Source organism: Mus musculus, chromosome 5 (genome assembly GCF_000001635.26).
Source record: "Mus musculus strain C57BL/6J chromosome 5, GRCm38.p6 C57BL/6J".
Classification (NCBI taxonomy): domain Eukaryota; kingdom Metazoa; phylum Chordata; class Mammalia; order Rodentia; family Muridae; genus Mus; species Mus musculus.
In genome coordinates this window covers 31,086,092-31,108,277 of record NC_000071.6, presented here as the reverse complement: position 1 = coordinate 31,108,277, position 22,186 = coordinate 31,086,092, and the positions used below count along the sequence as shown (strand labels likewise).

General features: G+C 50.0%; 1 protein-coding gene across 5 annotated transcripts; it reads left to right on the top strand.

Moving 5' to 3' along the window:
* Window positions 1-33: 33 nt before the first annotated feature.
* Slc30a3 (solute carrier family 30 (zinc transporter), member 3) lies at window positions 34-22,172 on the top strand. 5 transcript variants are annotated; one of them, NM_001347323.1, is made up of 9 exons: window positions 34-220; window positions 13,722-13,794; window positions 18,041-18,222; window positions 18,578-18,724; window positions 18,806-18,959; window positions 19,472-19,670; window positions 19,868-19,973; window positions 20,187-20,321; window positions 21,360-22,172. In NM_001347323.1, exons 3-9 carry the CDS (start codon window positions 18,093-18,095, stop codon window positions 21,506-21,508), a joined length of 1,020 nt encoding a protein of 339 aa, NP_001334252.1. In that variant the 5' UTR covers window positions 34-220; window positions 13,722-13,794; window positions 18,041-18,092; the 3' UTR covers window positions 21,509-22,172. The 5 variants fall into 5 exon arrangements, with proteins under 5 accessions (NP_001334252.1, XP_030110230.1, XP_030110229.1 ...); XM_030254370.1 differs by having other exon boundaries at window positions 13,722-13,798; XM_030254369.1 differs by having other exon boundaries at window positions 13,722-13,859.
* The last annotated feature ends 14 nt before the right edge of the window (window positions 22,173-22,186 follow it).

Here is a 22,186-nt window from a genome sequence, read left to right as displayed (position 1 = left end):
GACCGAGTCGGGAGCCCATATTGGGCCCGGAACTTTTGTCGCTCCAGAAGCCTGACCCTCAGGCTCAGGGCTGATCGTTACTTCCAGCCCCCAGGGCCGAAGGCACAGCCTTCCACATCATCTCATCTCCAGGGAGAGGCCATGACCATCCCGATCACCGTCATGGGTCTTCAACTCACTAATGGAAAAACTATGGGCTTGGTGACCTAGCAGATGAGAGGTAAGGCAGGAATTACCTTTGCAGACATCCTCAGAGTCTTCACTTGGTCCTTTTTATTTCCCTTCCATGTAGAAACTTCTCTACAAATGTTGAAACTCACCTCAAATATCAGTGTTCTGGAAAAATCTGACCTTCCCCGGTCAGTTGTCTCCTGTTAAGGCCTTTATGGCATTAGACTGTAACAGTTTGTTGGCATGTCCCTTCAAAGTGATATTTTTGATCCTTTCCAAAAGTCACTCTTCACTTCTGTGCTTCCATACTAAGGAGACACCATAATGTAATTATATAATCTAGGCTGTATATTGAGTTGTTTATAACTACTTGACCATACATTAACCCCTTTCATTGAAAAGCTTATAACATCCTTGAACAAATTTCTGATTTCTGTCTAAGGGTTGCGTAGTGGGAAAGGAGTTATTGAGTTAAAAGGAAAGGAAAAATGTATGTGGTGTGTGTGTGTGTGTGTGTGTGTGTGTGTGTATGCCTTTGGTGACTTGCATGTGGAGATCAGAGATGTGAGTATTGGTTCTCTCCTTCCTTTATGCAGGTCCCAGGGATTGAACTCAGGTGGCCATGCTTCGTGACAGGCACCTTCACCCAATGACCCATCTAACTGGCCCTGAATATGCATATTTTAAACTTTCCCAACTCAGCTCTTTCTTTTCTTTTCTTTTCTTTTCTTTTCTTTTCTTTTCTTTTCTTTTCTTTCTTCTCTTTCTTTCTTTCTTTCTATTTTATTTTTTCTTTTTTTTTTTTTCCGAGTCAGGGTTTCTCTGTATAGCCCTGGCTGTCCTGGAACTCACTCTGTAGACCAGGCTGGCCTCAAACTCAGAAATCCACCTGCCTCTGCCTCCTAAGTGCTGGGATTAAAGGCGTGCACCACCACGCCCTGCCCAACTCGGCTCTTTTAAGATTTGTTTATTTATTGTGCGTGGTGCTTTGCCTGAATGCATGTATACCATGTGTATGCTTGGTGCTTTGAAGAAGTCATAAGAGAGCATCAGATTCCCTGGAATTGCAATTATAGGGGGTTGTAAGTCTGTGGGTGCTGGGAACTGAACCTGGGTCCTCTTCCAAAGCAACAAGCACAGCTGGGCTTCATGGTGCATGCCTGTGGTCCCAGCACTTGGGAGGCAGAGGCTGGCATCTACGCGTGTGGCATTAGCCTGGTCTACATAGTGAGTTCCGAGACAGCCAGAGCTACATAGTGAGACCCTGTCTGAGAAAAAACCAAAACACCAAAAACAAGCCAAAAAACAAACAAAAAGAATGGATAAAGCCAACTCTTAGATGTCAATCTCCTTTCCCCCTTTAGTGAGTTCTGATGACCCAACACAGGCCTTTAGGCTTTCTTTACAGCAAGTGTTTCTACCCACTGTGTTTGTTACCTTGCTGGCCCCAAACTGACTGTTTTTGAAGCTATTGGTCCATATTGTTAACTTTCTTCTCTTTTTTTTTTTTTTTTTTTTTTTTTTTTTTTTTTTTTGGGTTTTCCAGACAGGGTTTCTCTGTGTAGCTCTGGCTGTCCTGGAACTCACTTTGTAGACCAGGCTGGCCTCGAACTCAGAAATCCACCTGCCTCTGCCTCCCAAGGGCTAGGATTAAAGGCATGTGCCACCACCGCCTGGCTATTGTTAACTTTCTTACCAGAGTGGTTCCGAAGGTACCATTTTACATCCCCACCTGCCAACATGGGAAGGGACACTTGTCTCTACCTGGCCAGACTTCTTGTCATTCCTCACAGGGGGCAGTATTTGTAATGTTGCCTTCCTTTGCAGAGGAGGGTTCTCAGTGCTTGCTGGAACATGGAATTGGGCGAGCTTTATTCCTCGTCCCTGCTCATCACCCCTTGCGTAGCTTGTATTCTTCGTTACAGCTGTTCTTGCCGTTGACTTTCCCAGGTTTTAAGTGTTAGGTCGATGCTCCATGGCTGAGATGCCAGTCACCTAGGCAAGCATACTTACCAAATCCATGAGGTTGGGTCAGATGAGTTTTGAGGCTACCCACCCAAGCAGGAAAGGGGAAGTTGGTCACGTACTGGTTTGTGCTGATTTGATTTTCTAACCTCAATTTTCAACAGCACCAGTGCCAATAGACATAGCAGCTCCCGTGTGACCCACAGGGAGGGAGAGCAACAGGCAGAGCCACATGCACTTTGAGTGGATTTCCCTCCCTCTGTTTCTCAGGCCGGGTGGCTCTGCCCTGCCTCTTTCTTCAGGGTCTTGGAGAAGTGTTGTACTGCTTTCTCTGGGGTTTGCCTCTCTCCTTTCCTGTCACTTCTTTGAGGACCGTGTTTCCACCGACCTTGTCATTTTCTCTGCCTGGAGGGCTCTTTCCTGGAGTCTTCCCGAGCTTTACGTCTCATCCTCACAGGTCTCAGGAGCTTGCTTCCTCAGACAGGGTTGTTTTCGAGCCAGGGTTTCTCTGCGCATCCCTGGCCGTCCTAGAACTCACTCTGTAGACCAGGCTGGCCTTGGACTCACACAGTTGGTACTAAAAGTGTGTGCCACCACGCCTGGCTTTAGACAAGGTTTTAAACTGAGTTCTCTCCTTATCTACATCACAACCTTCACCATGATACAGACAGACAGACAGACAGACAGACACACACAATTATTTTCATAGTAATTTGTTTAATGTTTGACTTTCTCAGTTGACGACGCCCATAAGGGCACGGACCTTGTTGGTTTGTATCTCCAGTGCTTACAGCTGTGCCTGGCTCACAGTGAGTGAATTCATGATTTGTTGAATGAGCTAAAGCTAAAGGATCTTTGTCCCGATAGAATGTAAGCCTGGAGGTTGTTCCTCCCGATAGAATGTAAGCCTGGAGGTTGGCCAGCAAAAACTGCCTGTGCTAGAAGCTGGGGAAGTGGACAAGATGACAGAGCATCTTTGCCCATACCGTTCTAGAGGTGACAACCTGGGGGTGGGGCGCATGACAGATAACATGTCACATGTTCCTGAGCTCCTTAGTTCCTAGTATTCCTCCAGCTCTTCATACAGTTACTGGGATACTGAAGGTGATCAATGAATGCCATTGGCTGAAGGAAAGAGCACCTTTACCCAACCATTTCTGAGCTCCGAGACACGGATACACTCGTACAGACAGCATGACTGCAACCCTGCTGTACCAAGACGGGCCCTGGCAGAGAATCAGTAAACATCCTTCAAGTCTTGCCAGAAGCTGCAGAATGCGATTTCTTTTTGTGCACACCCTCTGGCATCCTAATCCATCCCAGTCTGTGGCCCTCGAAAGAGCCTTCAGTTCTTGTGATGCCCTGCTCCGAATAAAAAGATACGGCAGCCTGGCAGCCGCCAAGTGTTGGGACACAGCAGGCAAGAGGGCCTGGCGTGCTGTGTGACCCGAGGCTTCTACGCACTGCTTTCCAGACAGCACAGCGCTTTTGATGGGTTCTCAGGAGCCTGCAAGTCAGGTGCTAGATCCCTCTTCTGGCTCTGGTTCTAACTAGCCATGTGATCCCTGCACCTCTGAACCTTCTCTTCTTCTATGAGATCACTTGCTACTCCCACCTGATCCCAAAACTTAGATTTGCTTGCAAAAATAAAAGGAAGAGAAACAACAAAATAAACTTGTCAGCAGATGACCACAGGTTCCGTTTTCCAGAGTTCTTTGTCTTCCTGTCACACACCTTGAGTCAGTGAGCTTCCCCGACAGCCTACTCAGCAGCCATTTGGTCCTGTTTGAAGAAACAGTGAAGCATCCCTTGTTTATCCACAAACAAAAAAACACTGTAGTCACATAGCTAGAATACACACATATACAAGACAGCAGACACTGGTATATTTATACTATGTATATATATATATATATATATATATATATATATATATATATATATATGAACATATGTAATTGGAGAGAAAGAGAGCGATCATAATTTGTCACATCCAACAAGCCAGTTCTAGAATTACAGTTTTTGAGCTGAAGAGATTTAATTGCAACTGTGATCCCTTTATTTCCTAACTGAAGCATGTATTTTCCAAAGAGAAGGACCAAAAACAAAAACAAAAAAAACAAACAAACAAAAAAGCAGGGTGTGGTAGCACACGCCTTTAATCCCAGCACTTAGGAGGCAGAGGCAGGCGGATTTCTGAGTTCGAGACCAGCCTGGTCTACAAAGTGAGTTCCAGGACAGCCAGGGCTATACAGAGAAACCCTGTTTCGAAAAACAAAAACAAAGAGAAGGACCAAGCTACTGAGAGTCACCCGGTGGTGTCCAAACTCAGTCTCCTGACTCCAACTTAGGGTCTATGCAATGACTGCCCACTGTGGTTTCTGTCCTGTATTAGTCAGGGTGAAGTTTCTAAAGCAACACTTCTCAACCTGAGGGTCGAAACTCCTTTGGGGGTTGTATGATCCCTTCATAGGGGTTGCCTAAGGCCATCGGAAATATAAGATATTTGCATTACGATTCACAACAGCAGCAAAGTTACAGTTATGAAGTAGCAGTTCATCTATCGCTGGGGTCACCACAACATGAGGAACTGTATTAAAGGATTGCAGCATTAGGAGGGTTGAAAACCACTGGTCTCGAGTGACAGAACTGATAGAAAAAAATATGATACAACATATATATTCATATAGGACATATATAAATGTTAGTGTTAGGAATATAAATAATATATGATGTATATTACATTAGGTTTATATATAATATGTATGATTAATATATATATTAGGTTAAAATATTATTCTCATATATACATGAGATTTATTAGAGTGGTTTACAGGTTTGGTTCCACTGTTAGGGGAATGTTTCTGAAATGTGAATGGAAGAAGAAAGACGCCAGCAGTAGACATAAGCTAAGATAGCTACTGAAAGTCTTTGGTCCTGGATGCAGTTTGTGTTCTCATTTTATATTCCACATTTATAAACCACAAGGTGGGGCAGCCAAGCAACCAAGATTTTACAGAATAGCAGTCATCAGGTTGTCAAGGACCCACTGTCTAAGCTGGTTTTCCAGGTCATTCTGCTTCAGGTAGTGAGTGAAGTCATGCTTCGTAAGTAGGCAGTCCAAGTAGAGCTTTAAGTAAACCACTAATAAATCAGCATCTAATAATTGGTCTTTTCTACCTTATTCTGCTTCACAACTATTCTAACAATGGCAGTGTCAAGACTGAATGTCTAAGGATCCAGTGCTGTTCAGGAGGCTCGTTATCTCAGCTGGTCTTCAGTAGACACCAGAATTTCAAAAAAAAAAAGTAGGCTCTAATAATGCCATTGTAGGAATGAACTTTCCAGAGAGCAAGGGAAAGCAGGAAAGAGCAAAGGCTTCCTTCTTCCTTGTCCTTTGTATAGGCTGCCAGCAGAAGGTCTGGTCTAGGTTTAAAGTGGATCTTCCCATCTCAGAAGATCCAGATTTAGGGTGGGTCTTTCCCACTTCAAATGATCCAGTCATGAAAATTTTCTTGGCTGGAGAGATAGCTCTGCAGTTAAGAGCACTGGCTGTTCTTCCAGATGTCCTGAGTTTAATTCCCAGCAACCACATGGAAGCTTACAACCGTCTATAACCTGTATTCCCATGGGAATGCCCTCTTCTGGTGTGCAGATGTAGGTGCAGACAAATTCTCATATATGTAAACAGATAAATTCTTAAATAAACAAATAAATGAACAAAACAAGAAGAAAATCAAGAAAAATCCCTCCTTTGTCTGGAAAAAAATAAAAAATTAAACTAAAAGCTAAAAATATGAAAAGTTGGGTTTTAGTGGATTCCAATTGTAGTCAAATGGGCAACCAAGGGTAGCTGTCACATATCCCAATGATGAACTCTTCATCTTGGGGCAGGAGAGACGTCTCAGTGGTTAAGAGTGCTTTCTGCTCTTCCAGAGGCTGAGTTTACTTCCCGGCACTTCCGTTGGGAGATTCATAACCACTTATAACTCTAGCTCCACAGCATCCGATGCCCTCTTGTGGCCCTCCATGACCATCTGCACAGGGAGGGGGGAGGGGGAGGGGGGAGGGGGAGGGGGAGAGGGAGGAGAGGGAGGAGAGGGAGAGGGAAAAACTACCTCTAGAGTCTAGAGACAGACTTAGCTGTGAATGGTATTCCTGTTCTCTTGTGGGTCATGTCACATGATACTTCTCTTTTCCTGAAGGCCTATGTACAACAGGTGACTGGAAAGCCCTTCAACCCAGTTTTGTTCTCCCAAGGACAGATATCTCAGGTGCAGAGATGGAATGGAGGGTTTCCAGTTGGAGAGGCTGCTTCAAGTCTCTGCTCTCTGTGACCCAAGCCACGCATGCTTGACTCAAGACAACAGTACACCTGCTTCATATTGAGGGGACAATGGTATCTGCCTCTGTGGATTGCTGTTTTAATTGAATTCTTTTTTTTTTTTTTTTTTTTTTTTTTGGGTTTTCGAGACAGGGTTTCTCTGTATAGCCCTGGCTGTTGTCCTGGAACTCACTTTGTAGACCAGGCTGGCCTTGAACTCAGAAATCCACCAGCCTCTGCCTCCCAAGTGCTGGGATTAAAGGCATGCGCCACAATGCCTGGCTTAATTGAATTCTTAACCTGAATGGTTTTTGGCACACTGTAAATGAGCTTTATTATATTTTGGTTGGTTTATTGACTGGTTGTGTGTGTGTGTGCGCATGCATGTGCCATGGCACATGTGTGGAGGTCAAAGGATAGCTGGTGGGAGTTGGTTCTCTTGTTCCATCATGTAGGTCTTGGGAATAGAACTCAGTCATCAGGCTTGCCAGCTGGTGCCTTTAACAGCTGAGCCATCTCTCTGGCCCAAGTGTGCTTTATAATAAATGTTTATTGCTTTTGTGAGACAAGATCTCATATAGCCCAGGCTAGGCTCTAACTCTCTGTATAGTTGAGGATGTCCCTGGACTCCTGGTCCTCCTGTATCTGCCTCCCAGATACTGGGATAATTGTGGTGTACCACCACACCCGGTGCATTTATTCTTTTTTTTTAGTGTAATAATTATTGTTACTATCATTGTAATGATATACTGTCCTGTCTCCTCCTGACTTCAAAAAGAAAGTTGCTTTTCTCTTGACTCTAAAAATAAAGAAAAAAAAATCAAATCAAGAACTCTTCTTTGAGATTTGGTAATTGTTTCTAGTGTCCTTTATTTATTTATTTAATTAAATTATTTTTAAAGATTTATTTTATTTATGTGAGTACGCTGTAGCTGTCTTCAGACACACCAGAAGAGGGCATTAGATCCCATTACAGATGGTTGTGAGCCACCATGTGGTTGCTGGGAATTGAACTCAGGATCTCTGGAAGAGCGGTCAGTGCTCTTAACCACTGAGCCATCTCTTCAGCCCAGTTTTTAGTTATTTTTATTTTGTTTGGCTTGGCTTGGTTTTTCAAGACAGGATTTCTCTGTGTAGGCTTGGCTGTCCTGGGACTCTCTTTGTAGACCAGCCTGGCCTTGAACTCACAGAATCTGCCTCTGCTTCCTGAATTCTGGGATCAAAGGCGTGGGGACCAGGCTTGGCCCACTCTGGTGTCTTTCTTCGATCCCTTAGTTGTCTTTCTCCCAGGCCTTAGAACCCTGGTTCCTACTCCTCTACCTTTGTTTCACTCTGGTAATGAATTCTGTAACTCAGGACCCACTTACCCTCTGCAGACTCAGGCTCTCTTTCCCTATCTGACCATCCAACTGGTCCGTACTGTGCTCCAGCCATTTCTCAGCTATGTTTGTTGTTCTCAATCTGTGTTTCCCACCTCTTTTTCTTTATCATCAATTAACTTGTTCAAGAAGTATCCACTAAGTACTGCTGATATGCCTAGTAGCTTAGAAACATTGGTAAGTGGCCAAATTTCTTTAAATTTTTAAAAAATATTTATTTTATGTGCGAGTTTTTTGCCCACATTTATGTATGTGTGCCATGTGCATGGTTGGTGCCCATGGAGGTCAAAGAAGGCACTGGATCCCTAGGCTCTGGAGTTGCAGATGGCTGTGAACCATCACAAGGGTTCAAACCTGGGTAACAGATGTGCTTAACCACCAAGCCAACTCCAGTCCTCCAGAGTCCTCTGTTATAGATCTTTTTGATCTTAGTGTGTGTGTGTGTGTGTGTGTGTGTGTGTACACATCTGTGTGTGTGTATGTGTACATCTGTGTGTGTGTATGTGTGTGTGTACATCTGTGTGTGTGTGTGTGTGTGTGTGTGTGTGTGTGTGTATACAGGTGTATGAATGGGTGCCTCAGGTGTATGTGTATAGATCCCCAGGAGCAGGAATCACAGGAGGTTGTGAGCCGCCTGACATGGGTGCTGGGGAATCCAACTCTGGTCTTTCGCAGGAGCAGTAAGTGTTCTAACCTGACACCCATTTCTCCAGCCCCCAAAGTCCTTGTCCCATTGCCTAGTCTCATAACCTACTGAGACACCCACTAGCTCTTTTAACAAACAATTATCGAGTGCTGCTATGGCCATCTGTTGTAGGTGCTGGGTCTCTCAGGGTGGCTCAGTGAGTAAGGTCCATGCTGCTAAGCCTGATGACCAGAGTTCAACTCTGAATACCACACGGAGGAAGAAAGAACCAATTCCTTCAAGGACTCTGACCTCCACCTGTGCCCTGGGACACACATTTATCCTCATACTTACACACAATCAACCAATCAATCACACATAGATGCTCCAAAGTGTATGTTTTGTTGGACTGTCTTATTTATTAATTTTAATTTTTAATTTTTATTATGTGCTGGGTGGGTATGTGCTCATGAAGGAGTTAGAGATGGTTGCAGCTGCCTGATATATAGGTGCTAGGAACTGAACTCAAGTCCTCTGGAATGTTGCGGTAAATCTCCAACCCAAATAAGCCCAGCAATGACAACACAACACAGTTAATATGAATACAGGCTGTGCGCCTAGACTGGGCAGATCTACCACTGCACTACCATCTTCCCCATAGAAGAGACCCCTTAGAACTTGTGGTTTCTCCGGGCCATGTCTTCTGCTCCTCTTTCCTTCTTCCTCCTCCTCTGCGTCCTCTCTCCCAGTTTCTCCTCCTTCTATCTCCACCTTCCCTTTATCTGCCCAATCATCAGCTCTCCTTTATTTTACAAATTAAGGTGGGAAGAAGGTTGATAGGAAATCACCTGAGTGCAGACCCATTCCTTGTTCCCAGCCCCTCACAGGAGAAGAGAATTAATATCAAATATAATTAGCCCCAGGGCTATCCACAACACTGGAAGAGCAGCGCACACTCTTAACTGTTGAGCCTCTGTTCACCCTCACCTTATTTTTAGACAGGGTCTCCCTGTGTATCCCAGGCTGGATTTGAACTCATAGAGATCAATGTGCTTCTATCTCCCTGAGTACTGGGATTAAAGGCATGTGCCATCACCTCTGTCTAAAAAAACTTTTTTTGCTTTGGTTTCTTGAGCTACCCCCCTGCCCCTTTTAACATTACATTGCTTATTTATTTTGTGTGCATGTGTTTGCTTGTGTGCCTGCACCATTGTGTTGGTGTGAAAGTCAGAGGACACCTGGCAGTGTTTGCTTTTTTTTCCTTTGACCATGTGGTCAGATTGAACTCCTGTTGTCAGGTTTGGTGGCAAGTGCCTCTACAGGCTGCGCCCGTCATTCTGGCTCTGTTTTGATTTAGTTTTAAATGAGACAGGGATCTCTGTCTGCAGCCCAAACTGGCCTCAAACTCTGGATCCTCCTGCCTCAGCCTCCTGAGTGCTGACATTACAAGCAAATGACACCACATCTGGTGTGGAGCTAACATTCTTCTGTTGGACAAAAATGGTAAGAAAAGTAAGTAAAAGGCGAGAGCCGGGTCTGTAGCTCAGGAGTGGTAGAGTACTTCCCTAGCATGCACAGACTCTGAGTTTGAGACCTAATATTGTAATTTTTAAAAAGGGTGTGTGTGTGAGGAAATAGGTCACTGGCATACCTGGCAAGAGTCTAGTACAGTTAGAAATATGGACAAGTGCCAGTGTCCTGTGGCAGAGGCATGTCTGCTATTCTGTAGCACTGTGGGACTTGAAAAAGGTGAGAGTAGATGGTGAGCAGGAAATGAGATCAGCATGGGCATGTGGGCTGGCAAAGGGCTTTGACCTGCACTCTCTATAAGAGAGAAAGCGCTGGGCGTGGTGGCGCACGCCTTTAATCCCAACACTTGGGAGGCAAGAGGCAGGCAGATTTCTGAGTTCGAGGCCAGCCTGGTCTACAAAGTGAGTCCCAGGACAGCCAGGGCTACAGAGAAACCCTGTCTCAAAAAAAAAAAAACAAAAAAAAAACCAAAAAAACAAAAAACAAAAAAGAGAGAGAGAGAGAGAGAGAGAGCACGAGCGATCGAGCAAGCAACTAGCTGGGCGGTGGTGGTGCACATCCTTAATCTTAGAGTTTAAAGACAGCCTGGTCTGCAAATCAAGGATAGCCAGGGCTACACAGAGTGTTTTGGGAAGGAGGAAGTAGGGGACGGGGGAGAATTTGAATGAATATGATGTTTGCTGCCTAGCTACCTGACTGGAAATAAGGGTAAGAAGAAGAGCAGCAATGAGGGGGTCACTAAGAGGTGAAGGCAGCCCCTGGGAGGGCAGGTCAGGTGTCAGGTGTGGAGGGAGCAGGCTATGCTGGCAGGTTAGCTCTGGCAGGGTGGCTGCCAGGTTTGTGGTCTGAGTAAATGGAGGATGGTGGTGTTGTAGTCTGCCATTGGGGCACTGCAGGAAAGAAGAGAGTTGGGGTTGAGTAGCAATCAGGAGCTCAGACTTTGTCTTAGGGTTTTACTGCTGTGAACAGACACCATGACCAAGGCAACTCTTATAAAGACAACATTTAATTGGGACTGGCTTACAGGTTCAGAGGTTCAGTCCGTTAGCAAGGTAGGAACACGGCAGCATCCAGGCAGGCATGGTGCAGGAGGAGCTGAGAGTTCTACATCTTCATCTGAAGGCTACTAGCAGAATACTGGCTTCCAGGCAGCTAGGATGAGGGGCTTCAAGCCCACACCCACAGTGACACACCTACTCCAACAGGGCCACACTTTCTAATAGTGCCACTTCCTGGGCTGAGCATAAACAAACCATCACAGTTTTAACTTTATAAAACCTGAGGCACCCCCTGCAAGACACTTGAGACATCAAGATGACACCGGGGAGGGAGTTTGGAGGGAACCATCATTCGTAGATGCCATTTACTTGGATTCTTTTAAAATAAATTTCAAACATAAAATAGAATAGGATGATGGTTCCTCAGCATCCCACATCTGGCCTCCATGGCCATGGCTGTCTGTTGTTACTCGGTACTATTTAAAGGCTTGAGGCCATAGGATAGCACCATAGGAGTGAGTGCCAAGTCCTGGGCTTATCCATCATTAAAAGATGGAGAAGACAAGGGGCAACAAGGAGAGAAAATAGGCTGGCAGTGAAGTAGGGAAAAAAAAATCCCTGGAGCTTGGTGAAGAATCAAACAGTTGTTAAATGGCAGTTACAGTTCAGGGTGGTGTATGTCCAGGCGTCAGTAGATACAGGAAGGAGGGTGTTTCGTGTGAGACCTGACCTAGTTAAGAGCCAGGGAAGGCTCCCTGGGGCAGAGGAGATTTAAATTGCAGGCTCTTGTCATCCTCTTTATTACCAACTATGAGCCCGCCTCCTCTGCGCTGCTGCAGCCTCAGCCCACTTCTCCTGTTTGGAATGGCTTAATTGAGGACCATGTGGCAGCCACTAGTGGGGCGCTGGGGCACAGCATGCTTAGATTGCAAATTTTGCCTGAGCCCAGCTTTAATCCTGACTTCAATACTTCCACTCCCGATGGGAGCTGGTCCAGGGTGGACTTTTAACCTGGATACCCTGCAGTTTCTAGTCTGTTCTGACAGAGGCCCTCCGGAATCTGGCTCTGAATTGTCCTCCTGGGGACATCTATAGCTTCCTGCATCTCTTGAGCCTTTGGGACTAAGAAATGAACGAGTCACCTTAGGGGAAGATTCCTAGAGAGGGCACAGCAGGGCAGGTAGCTGGACATGTCCGCGAATCAGTATTGCAGTATTGCACTGCTTTAACAAACAACCATAGAAGAGAACTCTCTAGAAATTATTAGGAGAGGGAGCATGTCTGCTTCACCCATCAGGTGATCCCCAGCTAGGGTGGCAGTGGAGGGGGTGGGTAGGAGGCATGTTGACCAAACTTGACAGTTCCATTAAGGGACACCAGCCTTAGGCTGACCTTCCAACATCGTCTCCAAGTACATACAGCATGATCCCCCATGTCTGTCATCCATACAGACCATGTGAAAATTCCGGTAGGGCCTCTTGGTGGCTCCCAGAGAAACAGGCACAAACAAGGGGTTTACTGCCAAGCTTTTCTTAGGTAGCTTCCCAAGCGAAGGCAACTGTAGGTCTTCCCCCTGCTGGCTCTGGAGGCGGTGTATTCGGCAGCCAGATACACAGTGAGGCTGTCATCCATCCGCTCCGACGTTCCTTTCACTTCCAGGCCTGCTGGCTTCCCACCCGGTGGCGGGTCCGGCACGTGCCAATATCCGCGCCCCCTCCAGGGCAGTCCGGAATGCTCTGTGCGCGCTACGGGCTGCCCAGGAAGGGAAATCCCCAGAGGAAGCCATTGTTGTCTTGTTCCCTGTTGTCGTCATCGACCCAGGCGTGTCTAAATCGGTTCCCCATTCTGGAGCTCGCCCGGGTCGCTGGGGGCGAGGCTAGTATAGCCATCTCTGAAGTGCAGCATCTTGCTCTTTGGCCACTCCAGCACCAGCGCGATTGGAATCAGGGGAACTCCAGGGCAAGCAGCGAATTTAGAAAACCGACGGCGGTCGGCATGATAAGCTCGCTGGCTTAGCTGGACAGGGACATAATTTCCACCTTGGCTCTGACGTGGGCCAACAAGGTGACCTTGCCTGGTGGCTCTCCTCAGTTTGTCCTCCTGAGACGCAAGCTGAGGCCCTCAAGACCACTGGGGAGGTTAGAAAGAGAGCGCCCCCATTGGTCCAGACACCATCGCACAGGGAAGGCAGACAGTGGCCCCAGGCGCGCGTGGGCGTAGGCCGGCGCCTAGGACGTGCAGGCTGGATTTTCTGCTCTGCTTCTCCGCTCAATACCATCCCTTTGCGCACGCCGCCCCGCAAATCTGGCGCGAACCTAGTCGCACTCTCCCCGGCCGGAACAGCCTGCCCGTTTTAAGCCTCACCTCCTCCGCGAAGCTCTCCCGCCTTAACCCCATCATTTCCAGACACTGTGTGTGGCGCGCTCGCGGTGTCTTTGACTTTCTCATTTGTGTTTTGTTTGGTTTGCCTTTTGGAAATGCACACACAATCTCCTTGTTTGGAACGACCATGCTGAGGGCAGGTATTCAATCCCAGGGCCTTAAATTCAGAAAGCTCGGTGTGTTCCAAAGGATGCGGTTGGTGGTTTTTTTGCCTGGACTCACTACCCCCACCCCCCAAAGCGCTCTTTCCGTCCTTGCTCTCTCCCCTCCTCCCACGGCCCCTCCTCTTCACAGACTGTCACAGCTGAAAGTGTACAATCCAATTCTCCTCCCCTTTCATCCTACAGTGGCGGCAGGTGCGAGGAGTAGAGAGCACTGAGCATTTAAAGTTTCGACTTCAGCCTTGGCCACCGACGGCTTGTAAGTGAGTCCTTTCTCTGGGCCGTTGTCTTTCCCCAAACGAGCACCGCGTTACAGTTAAGTAGGTAAGGAAGGAGTTACCTGCTGACAAATCGAACAAGCAGCGTCCCTCGATAAACAGTGATCGTGGACCCTCGAGAGGTGACAGAGCACCTCCCGCCGCCCAAACCTCCTTATGAGAAGGTTAGGTAACCCAGGCGCTTCAACTGCTAGCCCGGCGCTAATCGGACCCAGGTGGGGGAAAGGATGGGACATTTGCTCCAGGTCACGTGGCATTGTATGCTTCTGGGACTTAGCTTACTCGTCTGGAAAGTAAGGATAATATATGGGTTGAAGGACATCAGGAAGGTTTTTGTTACCCAAAGTCCCTGAAACACGCACACACACACACACACACACACACACACACACACACACACACACACACGCACGCACGCACACACATGATAATTAGCGGTACAGTGCTTGGCAGCAGATTTTGCTCATGCATTCCTATTCCAGAGCCTCCGCAGTGGGATTGCTGGCTGGAGTCCTTAGAGTTGTTTGGGAATGTATCACTGCTCACCCCAGATTCTCTCTGTTTTTCTCCAGATCGATTTGGCACCTGTTTCTACCTCCGCGTGGGGGCCAGAGCCACAGAATGATTGGGCGGTGGGGCAACGTCACTAAACCAGCATGCATAGGGCAGTGTACCTTCAAAAAGTTTGATGTCAGAGGGGTTCCTAGGTGTGAAGAGCCAGTCTGGGAACTGGTGGGGGGGGACTTGGGGAGAGGGCGCTGTGCCGGTTCACCACCACTATAACCTCCACCCCACCCCATCTCACAATTTGGCGCGGGGGAAATGGACTTTGGATTTGGGGGCGGGTCCTGGAGGCGGGTCTTAGGCGTGGGAGATAGAGACTGGGGAGCCTGGAGGCGGGGTTTGGGGAGCTCGCCCCGCTTGGGGCGGGGCTCCCGGGGCCGCGGGCTCTGCAGTTCGGACTCCGAGCGCCACAGTCGCCGCAGTTCCCTCCACACTGGTGGCCCAGCGGGGAGTCCGAGTGGTCCTTGGACCGCTCGGATTTGGCGCAAGGCCTGCCCCGCCTCTCCCCCTCTGTGCGGCCTAGACGGTCTGGGCAGCGGGGACATGGAGCCTTCTCTGGCCACCGGAGGCTCGGAGACCACCCGCCTAGTGAGTGCCCGAGACCGCAGCAGCGCTGGCGGCGGCCTGCGATTGAAGAGGTAGGACAGACCTGGGCTGGCCCTCAGCCCGGGGGGCGCCAGACTGATGCCATCGGTCCATTTCGTTGTCTCCCTTGGCGCGGGTCCGGCCCGCCTCCCCAGCTCCCCGCGGCCCCCCAACTTCGCGACGCAGATCTGCCGGCCGCAGACAGCCCCACTCCCCGCCTCTGCCGCGATACCCCATGTTCTCCTGGCCGGGCAAAGCAAGTCCCCTGCCGCGGCACCCTCAGCCTCCTAACCCCTGCGCCGCCTCCGCCGCTCCGTCGGACCGAGCGGGCCAGGTGCGGCGATGTCCGCATTGCTCCGTGCGCCTCGCCTCCGGGCATTGGAATCCCAGCTTTAGGCCCCGGACCCTTCTCTCCGCACCCCGGTTTCAGGGCGCCCCATCCAGCAGCGGCCAGTTGTGGGCCCCGGCCCTGGGGATCCGCCCGGGCTCAGCGGGCAGCCGCAAGGAGCGAGGGGGCGGCGAGGAAGGAGCAGGTGCGGGATGGGCGGCGGGGGGTATTCCCGGCTCCGCACAGACGGGGCCGGGGGCGGCGAGGTGTGAGATGAGGCGCGGAGCGGCCGGGACAGCGGGCCGGGGGCGGCAGCAGAACCTCCCCCGCACCCCGCGGGCCTCCCGCCGCTCGCCGCCCGCCGCTCGTCGCTGGCTCCGTCTGCCCTGCCATCTCCGGGTGGCCACCGCGACAGGCCCTCCCTGGCCACCTCCTCTGGCCATTTTGTCTTGAAGGAGACTGTCTGTTTGTCTCTGAGATTTGACAGGGTCTCAGGCTTTTTTTCCCCTCCCTTCTGTTCTTCCATTCTTTCTATTCTCCCTCCCCAGTCTTCTCCTTTTGTCTCTGATGTGGTCTTCTGTGTCACCGATTATTTCCTTGGGAGGGGGCCTTAAACCTGAGTGGGTGGGGAATGGGGGAGCAGAGAAGGGCTGCAGGCGACTATAGTTGTGGGCAGCTTGTGGGGCTCCAGCTGTGTCCCAGGCATCTATTCCCATAGCCTTTGACTTGGCATCAACCTCTCTTACTCGCCCAAGGGATACCCCAGGCCTCACTGTTTCCCCCACGCTAGATATCGTTTTCTTGTTTGTCGGGGAATTTCAGAAAGCTAGGGAAAGAAACGGCCGCTAGCCCTGGACAAAACATAGTCACACCTCCACACCCCAGCAGAGAGGCCCTTTAGTGCCCACTTGATGCCGAACAAAAGGAGGCAGCCTGTTGATGGGCGGCTACATTGATGGCTTGCTGTGTTTCACCTTACAAGCCCAAGGAAGGTGACTTACCACAGCCCCCAGACTGCCCAGCATGCCTCCTGACACTGCATCCTGATCTCCTGGGCCATTTCCACCTTCATATGACCATTAGTCACCAAACCCTGCAGGGTTTTCAGAGGCTCGGCCTGTTTACCTGACCCTCCTATGATAGTGCCTGGCAGAGCGTCTAGACACTTCTATGTCCTCTTTCTCCCAATCCACCATCAAGGTCATTTCAACGTGAAGATATTTGCTCTGCCAATGAGGGGTTCTGTTCTTTCCATCCTTTGAGCCCTTTGCTTCAGCCCTTCACCCAGTACCCTGCTTAAACGCCAAGCTGCAAACCTTGACATCACAATCCCACCTGTCAGGAGTGGCTTCTAGGGCTTCTGTCTTCCTTGGATGCCCTCCCTGTTCATCCCCATTATATTAGGTTCCTCCCTCCCCTGTGCCCTACAGTAATTTGTTCAGACCCCCAGCCCCACCCCACCCCAGCTTCTCCCTGGTAGAAGTCGTGTTATACAGTTATGTCCCACTAGACTGGGCTCCTTGTTTGCATAGTAGGTGGCATAACTCATGGAACAGAGATGGGCTCTGAAGCCACTGTGGCCTCCCTGTGTCATCTGGGAGCACCTGAATCATGCACACTCATTCTCAGTCTGGGAAAGGGCTTTCCATTGGGGAAGTGAACCTACCTCCCCCCATCTAGAGTATCCCCGATAACCGCTGGATATTCCCAACCTGGGCTCATCCCTTCCACAGTGTTCTCTTCAGCCAGATGATTCCCAGGGCCCCTTCCCTTTTGCTGTGGGATCTATCTACTCTAGAGCTATCCCTTCCCTTGGGGGTCCTTATTCCTCCTGTCTTTCAGGCCTGTCTTCTGTGCCAAGGACCTTTATTCTTTCTGCTCTTTACTTGCAGAGGTTCAGGGAGAGAGAACTGGGCTAGAATAGACCCAGACAGTCCATTTGAGCCCTGCCTGTGGCATTCCTGAGTAAGGCCCATCACTATTGTCAAGGGATGTGTGGGCTAACTGGGCTCCAGGTAACCTGTGCTGGACTCTAAATCCAGTGTTCCTTTCAAAGGACCTCACTTGCATCTCCTGTCTTGAGAGAAAGGGACAGACAGTTTGGGGACTGAGGCACTGGAGCAAGGCTGACAGAGAAGTGCTCTGTGGCCTGCTTGCCTGTGTCCTGTTCTCGTACCAGCTTTCTTCCGTGTTTCTCTGGCACTTGGACCCATCTCTGTCTCAGTCCTCCACATTTCTCCAGGCCCTTCTGTGGTTCCCGCCATCTCCCCACTAGAACTCAGTTGAGAATGCTGGAATTCCCCAGGGAGCAACATCTGCCTTGTGCAGTGTACCACTGTGTCGAGTCCATGTGCGTCCCACTCACTAAGAACCCTCATCACCCAAGAAGAGCATCCACTCGCTCCCTCACTCACTCTGCAATCCTGAGCCGCCTCTACATAGATGTTTGTCAGTGTCTAGTCTCAGCTCCCTCACCTGCCAGCTGTGTGCCCCTACCCGTTCTTTCCCCCAATGAGCCTCACATTTCACTTTTATTTGTTAAAACATTAGACCACACTGCTGTAACATACTTTGCAGATACTGAATTCTATGGCTTTGTGTGTGGGTCTGGCTGTTCAGTAGAGCTCCACATGCCTGCAAAGCTTTGGGCATAATGGGTCTAGCAAAGGGACAGAGATGGGCCCATCTGCTGAGGCAGGCACTGCAAGTGACCAGTTCAGGCTCCCGGGTGAACGTGTTGCCTGTCTCAGTCTTTTCACAGAGCCCTCAGAGCCCCTGCCTGAGGAGCCCAAGCTTGAGGGGATGGCCTTCCACCACTGCCACAAGGACCCCGTGCCTCAGTCAGGCCTCTCTCCAGAGAGGGTGCAAGCCCGGAGGCAGCTGTATGCCGCCTGCGCTGTGTGCTTCATCTTCATGGCCGGGGAGGTGGTTGGTAAGTTGGAGGACACCCGTCCAGTCCCATATTCCGTACTTCCTAGGCCACTCTCCACCAAGAACCCCTGGTTTCCTGAGTAGAGAAGCAAGGAAGAGAAAGACAGGGAACATCTAGAAGGTCGGACAGGGCTCCTTCCCGGGAAGGAGCATGAGGCTTGTGGGCCAAGCCCCATATAAAGTAGCCTTTAATAACCAGCCTCCTGTTATGAAAATCAAGTCTATTGTTATGGAGAGACTAGAAACAATACCTGTAATCTTAACATGTGATAGCTAGTTTGTGTCCTCTCCTTTTTCATACCTAAGCATTCACACTGCCTGTTTCCTGGAATCAGGCTATACATTTCCCCTTGCAGGTGGGTATTTAGCACACAGCTTGGCCATCATGACTGATGCCGCCCACTTGCTAGCAGACATAGGCAGCATGTTGGCCAGCCTCTTTTCCCTCTGGCTTTCCACTCGGCCAGCCACCCGCACCATGACCTTTGGCTGGCACCGCTCAGGTAAGCCCTTGTATTATTTGGTGCCCTTCTGGCCCTGCCAGTGCCTTAGGGCCCTGATCTGATTGCTTGTGTCCTCTGCAGAGACTCTGGGAGCTTTGGCCTCTGTGGTCTCCCTCTGGATAGTCACTGGCATCCTCCTGTACCTGGCCTTCCTCCGCCTGCTTCATAGTGACTATCACATTGAGGCGGGTGCCATGCTGCTGACTGCCAGCATCGCTGTCTGTGCCAATCTGCTGTAGGTCCGAGTGTGGAGAGGGCACCATGTGGGGTCCAGGGTGAGAGGGTTGTCTAATAGGATGGCAGAGCTCGTGTGTGTGTGTGTGGGGGGGGGCACACGAGTGTGTTCTGTTGTCGTCATTGGATGTGCCTGAAAGGGAATGGGAGAGAGACAGTCCAGCCAGGAGATGTTTATTGAGGGCCTCCTGAATACTAGCCCTGCTCAGGTACTTTTACTAGTATGGTCTTAAACTTAAGTCTCTCAATTCATGAGTGCTAGTTTTCCTCCTAGTACCTGTTAATGTAGAAGATACGACCAGGGAGCCAAGTGACAGTTTAAATAGTAGGCCAGACATGCATCCCCACCTCTGGCCCTATGTCCAGTATCTTTTATTCCTGACAGTATAACTTTTCTCTGTCAGGTAATGCTATTTTCTTTCTGGGACGGGAAAGAGGTGGAGGTGGGTACTGTATGGGGAGGTGAGTGGGGCCAAGAACAGGCCGTCTGCCTGAACCGCTCTCCTCCTTCAGAATGGCCTTTGTGCTGCACCAGACTGGAGCCCCCCACAGCCATGGATCTACAGGTGCAGAGTATGCACCTCTAGAGGAAGGGCATGGATACCCAATGTCCCTGGGAAACACGAGTGTCCGGGCTGCCTTTGTGCATGTGCTGGGAGACCTCCTTCAGAGCTTTGGGGTCCTGGCAGCCTCGATCCTCATCTACTTCAAGGTACTGTAATGGCGGCATCTCTGTCTCCCTCCCCTATCTGCATCCCCTCCCTCCTGGTACCCGCTGCCTCCCTTATCCACTTCCAGGGCCTCTCCTAGCTTTGGGGTGTGTCTCCTTTCCCCTCTGCAAGAGTCCCAGGGTGCTTTCAGGTTGTGAAGAGCCTCCTCTGAGCCGTCGCTGCTTCTTTGTCTCGCCAGCCTCAGTACAAGGTAGCTGACCCCATCAGCACCTTCCTCTTCTCCATCTGCGCCCTTGGGTCCACAGCTCCCACACTTCGAGATGTTCTCCTTGTCCTCATGGAAGGTGAATTCAGCACCGATGCTTCCCTCCCCGGTCTCCCTCAGCTCCCACCCCTTCTCTAAAACACTGGGAGAAGGCTGACTCTTGGGACCCATTGCCAGGAAGAAGCCCCAGGTTGACGGGGTGGGTGAGAAAGGGACTGAGGACAGTGGAGTCCGGTGGAGCTGTTCCTGAACAAGGCAGGCCATGGCAGGAACATGGCGGTGTTGCTTGCAGGCGCCCCTCGGAGTGTGGAATTTGAACCCGTAAGGGACACCTTGTTGTCCGTGCCGGGAGTCCGAGCAACCCATGATCTCCATCTGTGGGCCCTGACGCTTACTTACCACGTTGCCTCTGCACACCTGGCTATTGGTGAGTGAGCATTAACCCAGCCAGCACCTTCTCAGAACCAGTCCCTCCGCTTCCATGGCTGGGCAGCCTGGAATACTGAGGTGTTGGTTGGTTGAGTCTGAGTCTAATGTGTCTCAGGCTGCCCCGGTCCTTGTGCCTCAGCCTCCTGAGTTGCTGGGATTGCACTTATGACATACCTTGCTTGTTTTGGTTTTCTTGATCGATCTCTCTCTCTCCCTCTCCCTCTCTCTCTCTCTCTCTCTCTCTCTCTCTCTCTGTCTCTGTGTCTCTGTCTCTGTCTCTGTCTCTGTCTCTGTCTCTTCCTCTCTCTCTGGCACCTGCATACATACATTCTGAAGACAAGAAGGCTTGGGCATCCAGGCCTCTGAAACAGCATGGGGACAGCACCTTTAAAACCATCACCTCCAGGACATAGTTCGGTGACTTGTGGCAGCTCTACTCAGTAGGGCTATCACATTGCTGTTTAAAGTGGTGATCATGAAGCCTGTATGGAAGCTACAGGAAATGTTGTAGTGTAATGCTTTAGAAAAAAAAAGCTGAATATAAATTATATCTACATTATGATTCAACTATTAAGACATATACACAGTGACTCACGAGCTGACAAAGGGCTTTTTGAGTTTCTCCCAGATGCAAGAAGCAATCAGAGGCATGCAATTTGGATGCCAAAAATATCATAACTTGTGGGATGTTGGATGGTAACTCAAGAGGGACAGTAAGGCAGAATATTTAAAATCTGGCTTGTCCTGGGAGGACACTGGCAGGCTGCTGAAATATCTAGCCATCCACCGATGCTCAAAGGCAGAAAGGAAGAGGTGGTGGGGCACAACTGAGTATGTTAGCATGGCCCATTGGAGTGAGTCTCACATTTTCTTGACAATTTTGTGCTGTTCATATAATGCTGAAGGAAAATCAGGAGCCCTATTTGGGCCTTTGGGGGTTTGCTGTGCTGGGGCCTGGCCCCTTCACTCCTTATTACAGCCCTTGGCTGTGTGGGACTCCCCGAGGACTGAGCTGCCTCTTATCAACCGTCCACAGACTCCACGGCTGACCCTGAAGCTGTCCTGGCTGAAGCCTCATCCCGGCTCTATTCCCGGTTTGGATTCTCCAGCTGCACCCTGCAGGTGGAGCAATACCAGCCTGAGATGGCCCAGTGTCTGCGCTGCCAGGAGCCCTCCCAAGCCTGAGCCTCAGCCCCACCCTCACCCCACTGCCAGGCCCAGGCTCTCGCCTGGACTCTCAGCACCTGCCTCCCAGATCAGAAGGGACCTCTCTCTCTCTCCATCTTCCACCTGCCAAAAGCCCTAGCCCATGCCCTGGTGGCCAAGACCAAAGTGTATATGAAGGCAATGGGGGGAGGGGAGGCTCAGATTGAATAGCTGTAAGCAGTTCAGGGCTGTGGGGCGTGTGGAAGCCCTGCCATCCATGCTCCACATGGAGAGTCATGCTTGTCCCTCTACGATTCATGTGTCCCTGTGGCAGGCTGGCTGGCTAGCTGGGGACATCTGCCTGTCTGTGTGCTGTTTATGTGTGCCTGTGCCTGGGGAGGTCATCAGGGGCCCCCCTCCCCATGTGACCCTTGCTCTGTCTATGCAGCGGCCCCAAAGCCTGCACTTTGTTTGTGTGCCCTAGTCCTGTGGTTTTGTCTGTTGTGAATGTGTGTTCTTTGGTGCTGTGGCCTGTGTGTCCCTGTGCCTGTGTAGCTGTGCTGGTTTGTGAGTCTGCTCCACCTGTGTGTCCATATGGGATCTGTCTGTCCATCCCTGTGTTGGTGCTGTGTCCTCAGCTTTCCCCAAGGGAGAGGGAGGACTCCACTGCAGCTCCACAAATAAAAACTTGGATCTAACTGTATTTCTGCAGTCCAA

What these genes read in the sequence shown, in the direction of transcription:
- Slc30a3 (NM_011773.3), top strand. Translation starts at nt 14,921, where the DNA reads ATGGAGCCTTCTCTGGCCACCGGAGGCTCGGAGACCACCCGCCTAGTG. An exon ending in CTTTGGCTGGCACCGCTCAG is followed by an intron (nt 18,725 to 18,805) that starts GTAAGCCCTTGT and finishes TGTCCTCTGCAG; the next exon opens with AGACTCTGGGAGCTTTGGCC. An exon ending in CTCTGCACACCTGGCTATTG is followed by an intron (nt 20,322 to 21,359) that starts GTGAGTGAGCAT and finishes AACCGTCCACAG; the next exon opens with ACTCCACGGCTGACCCTGAA.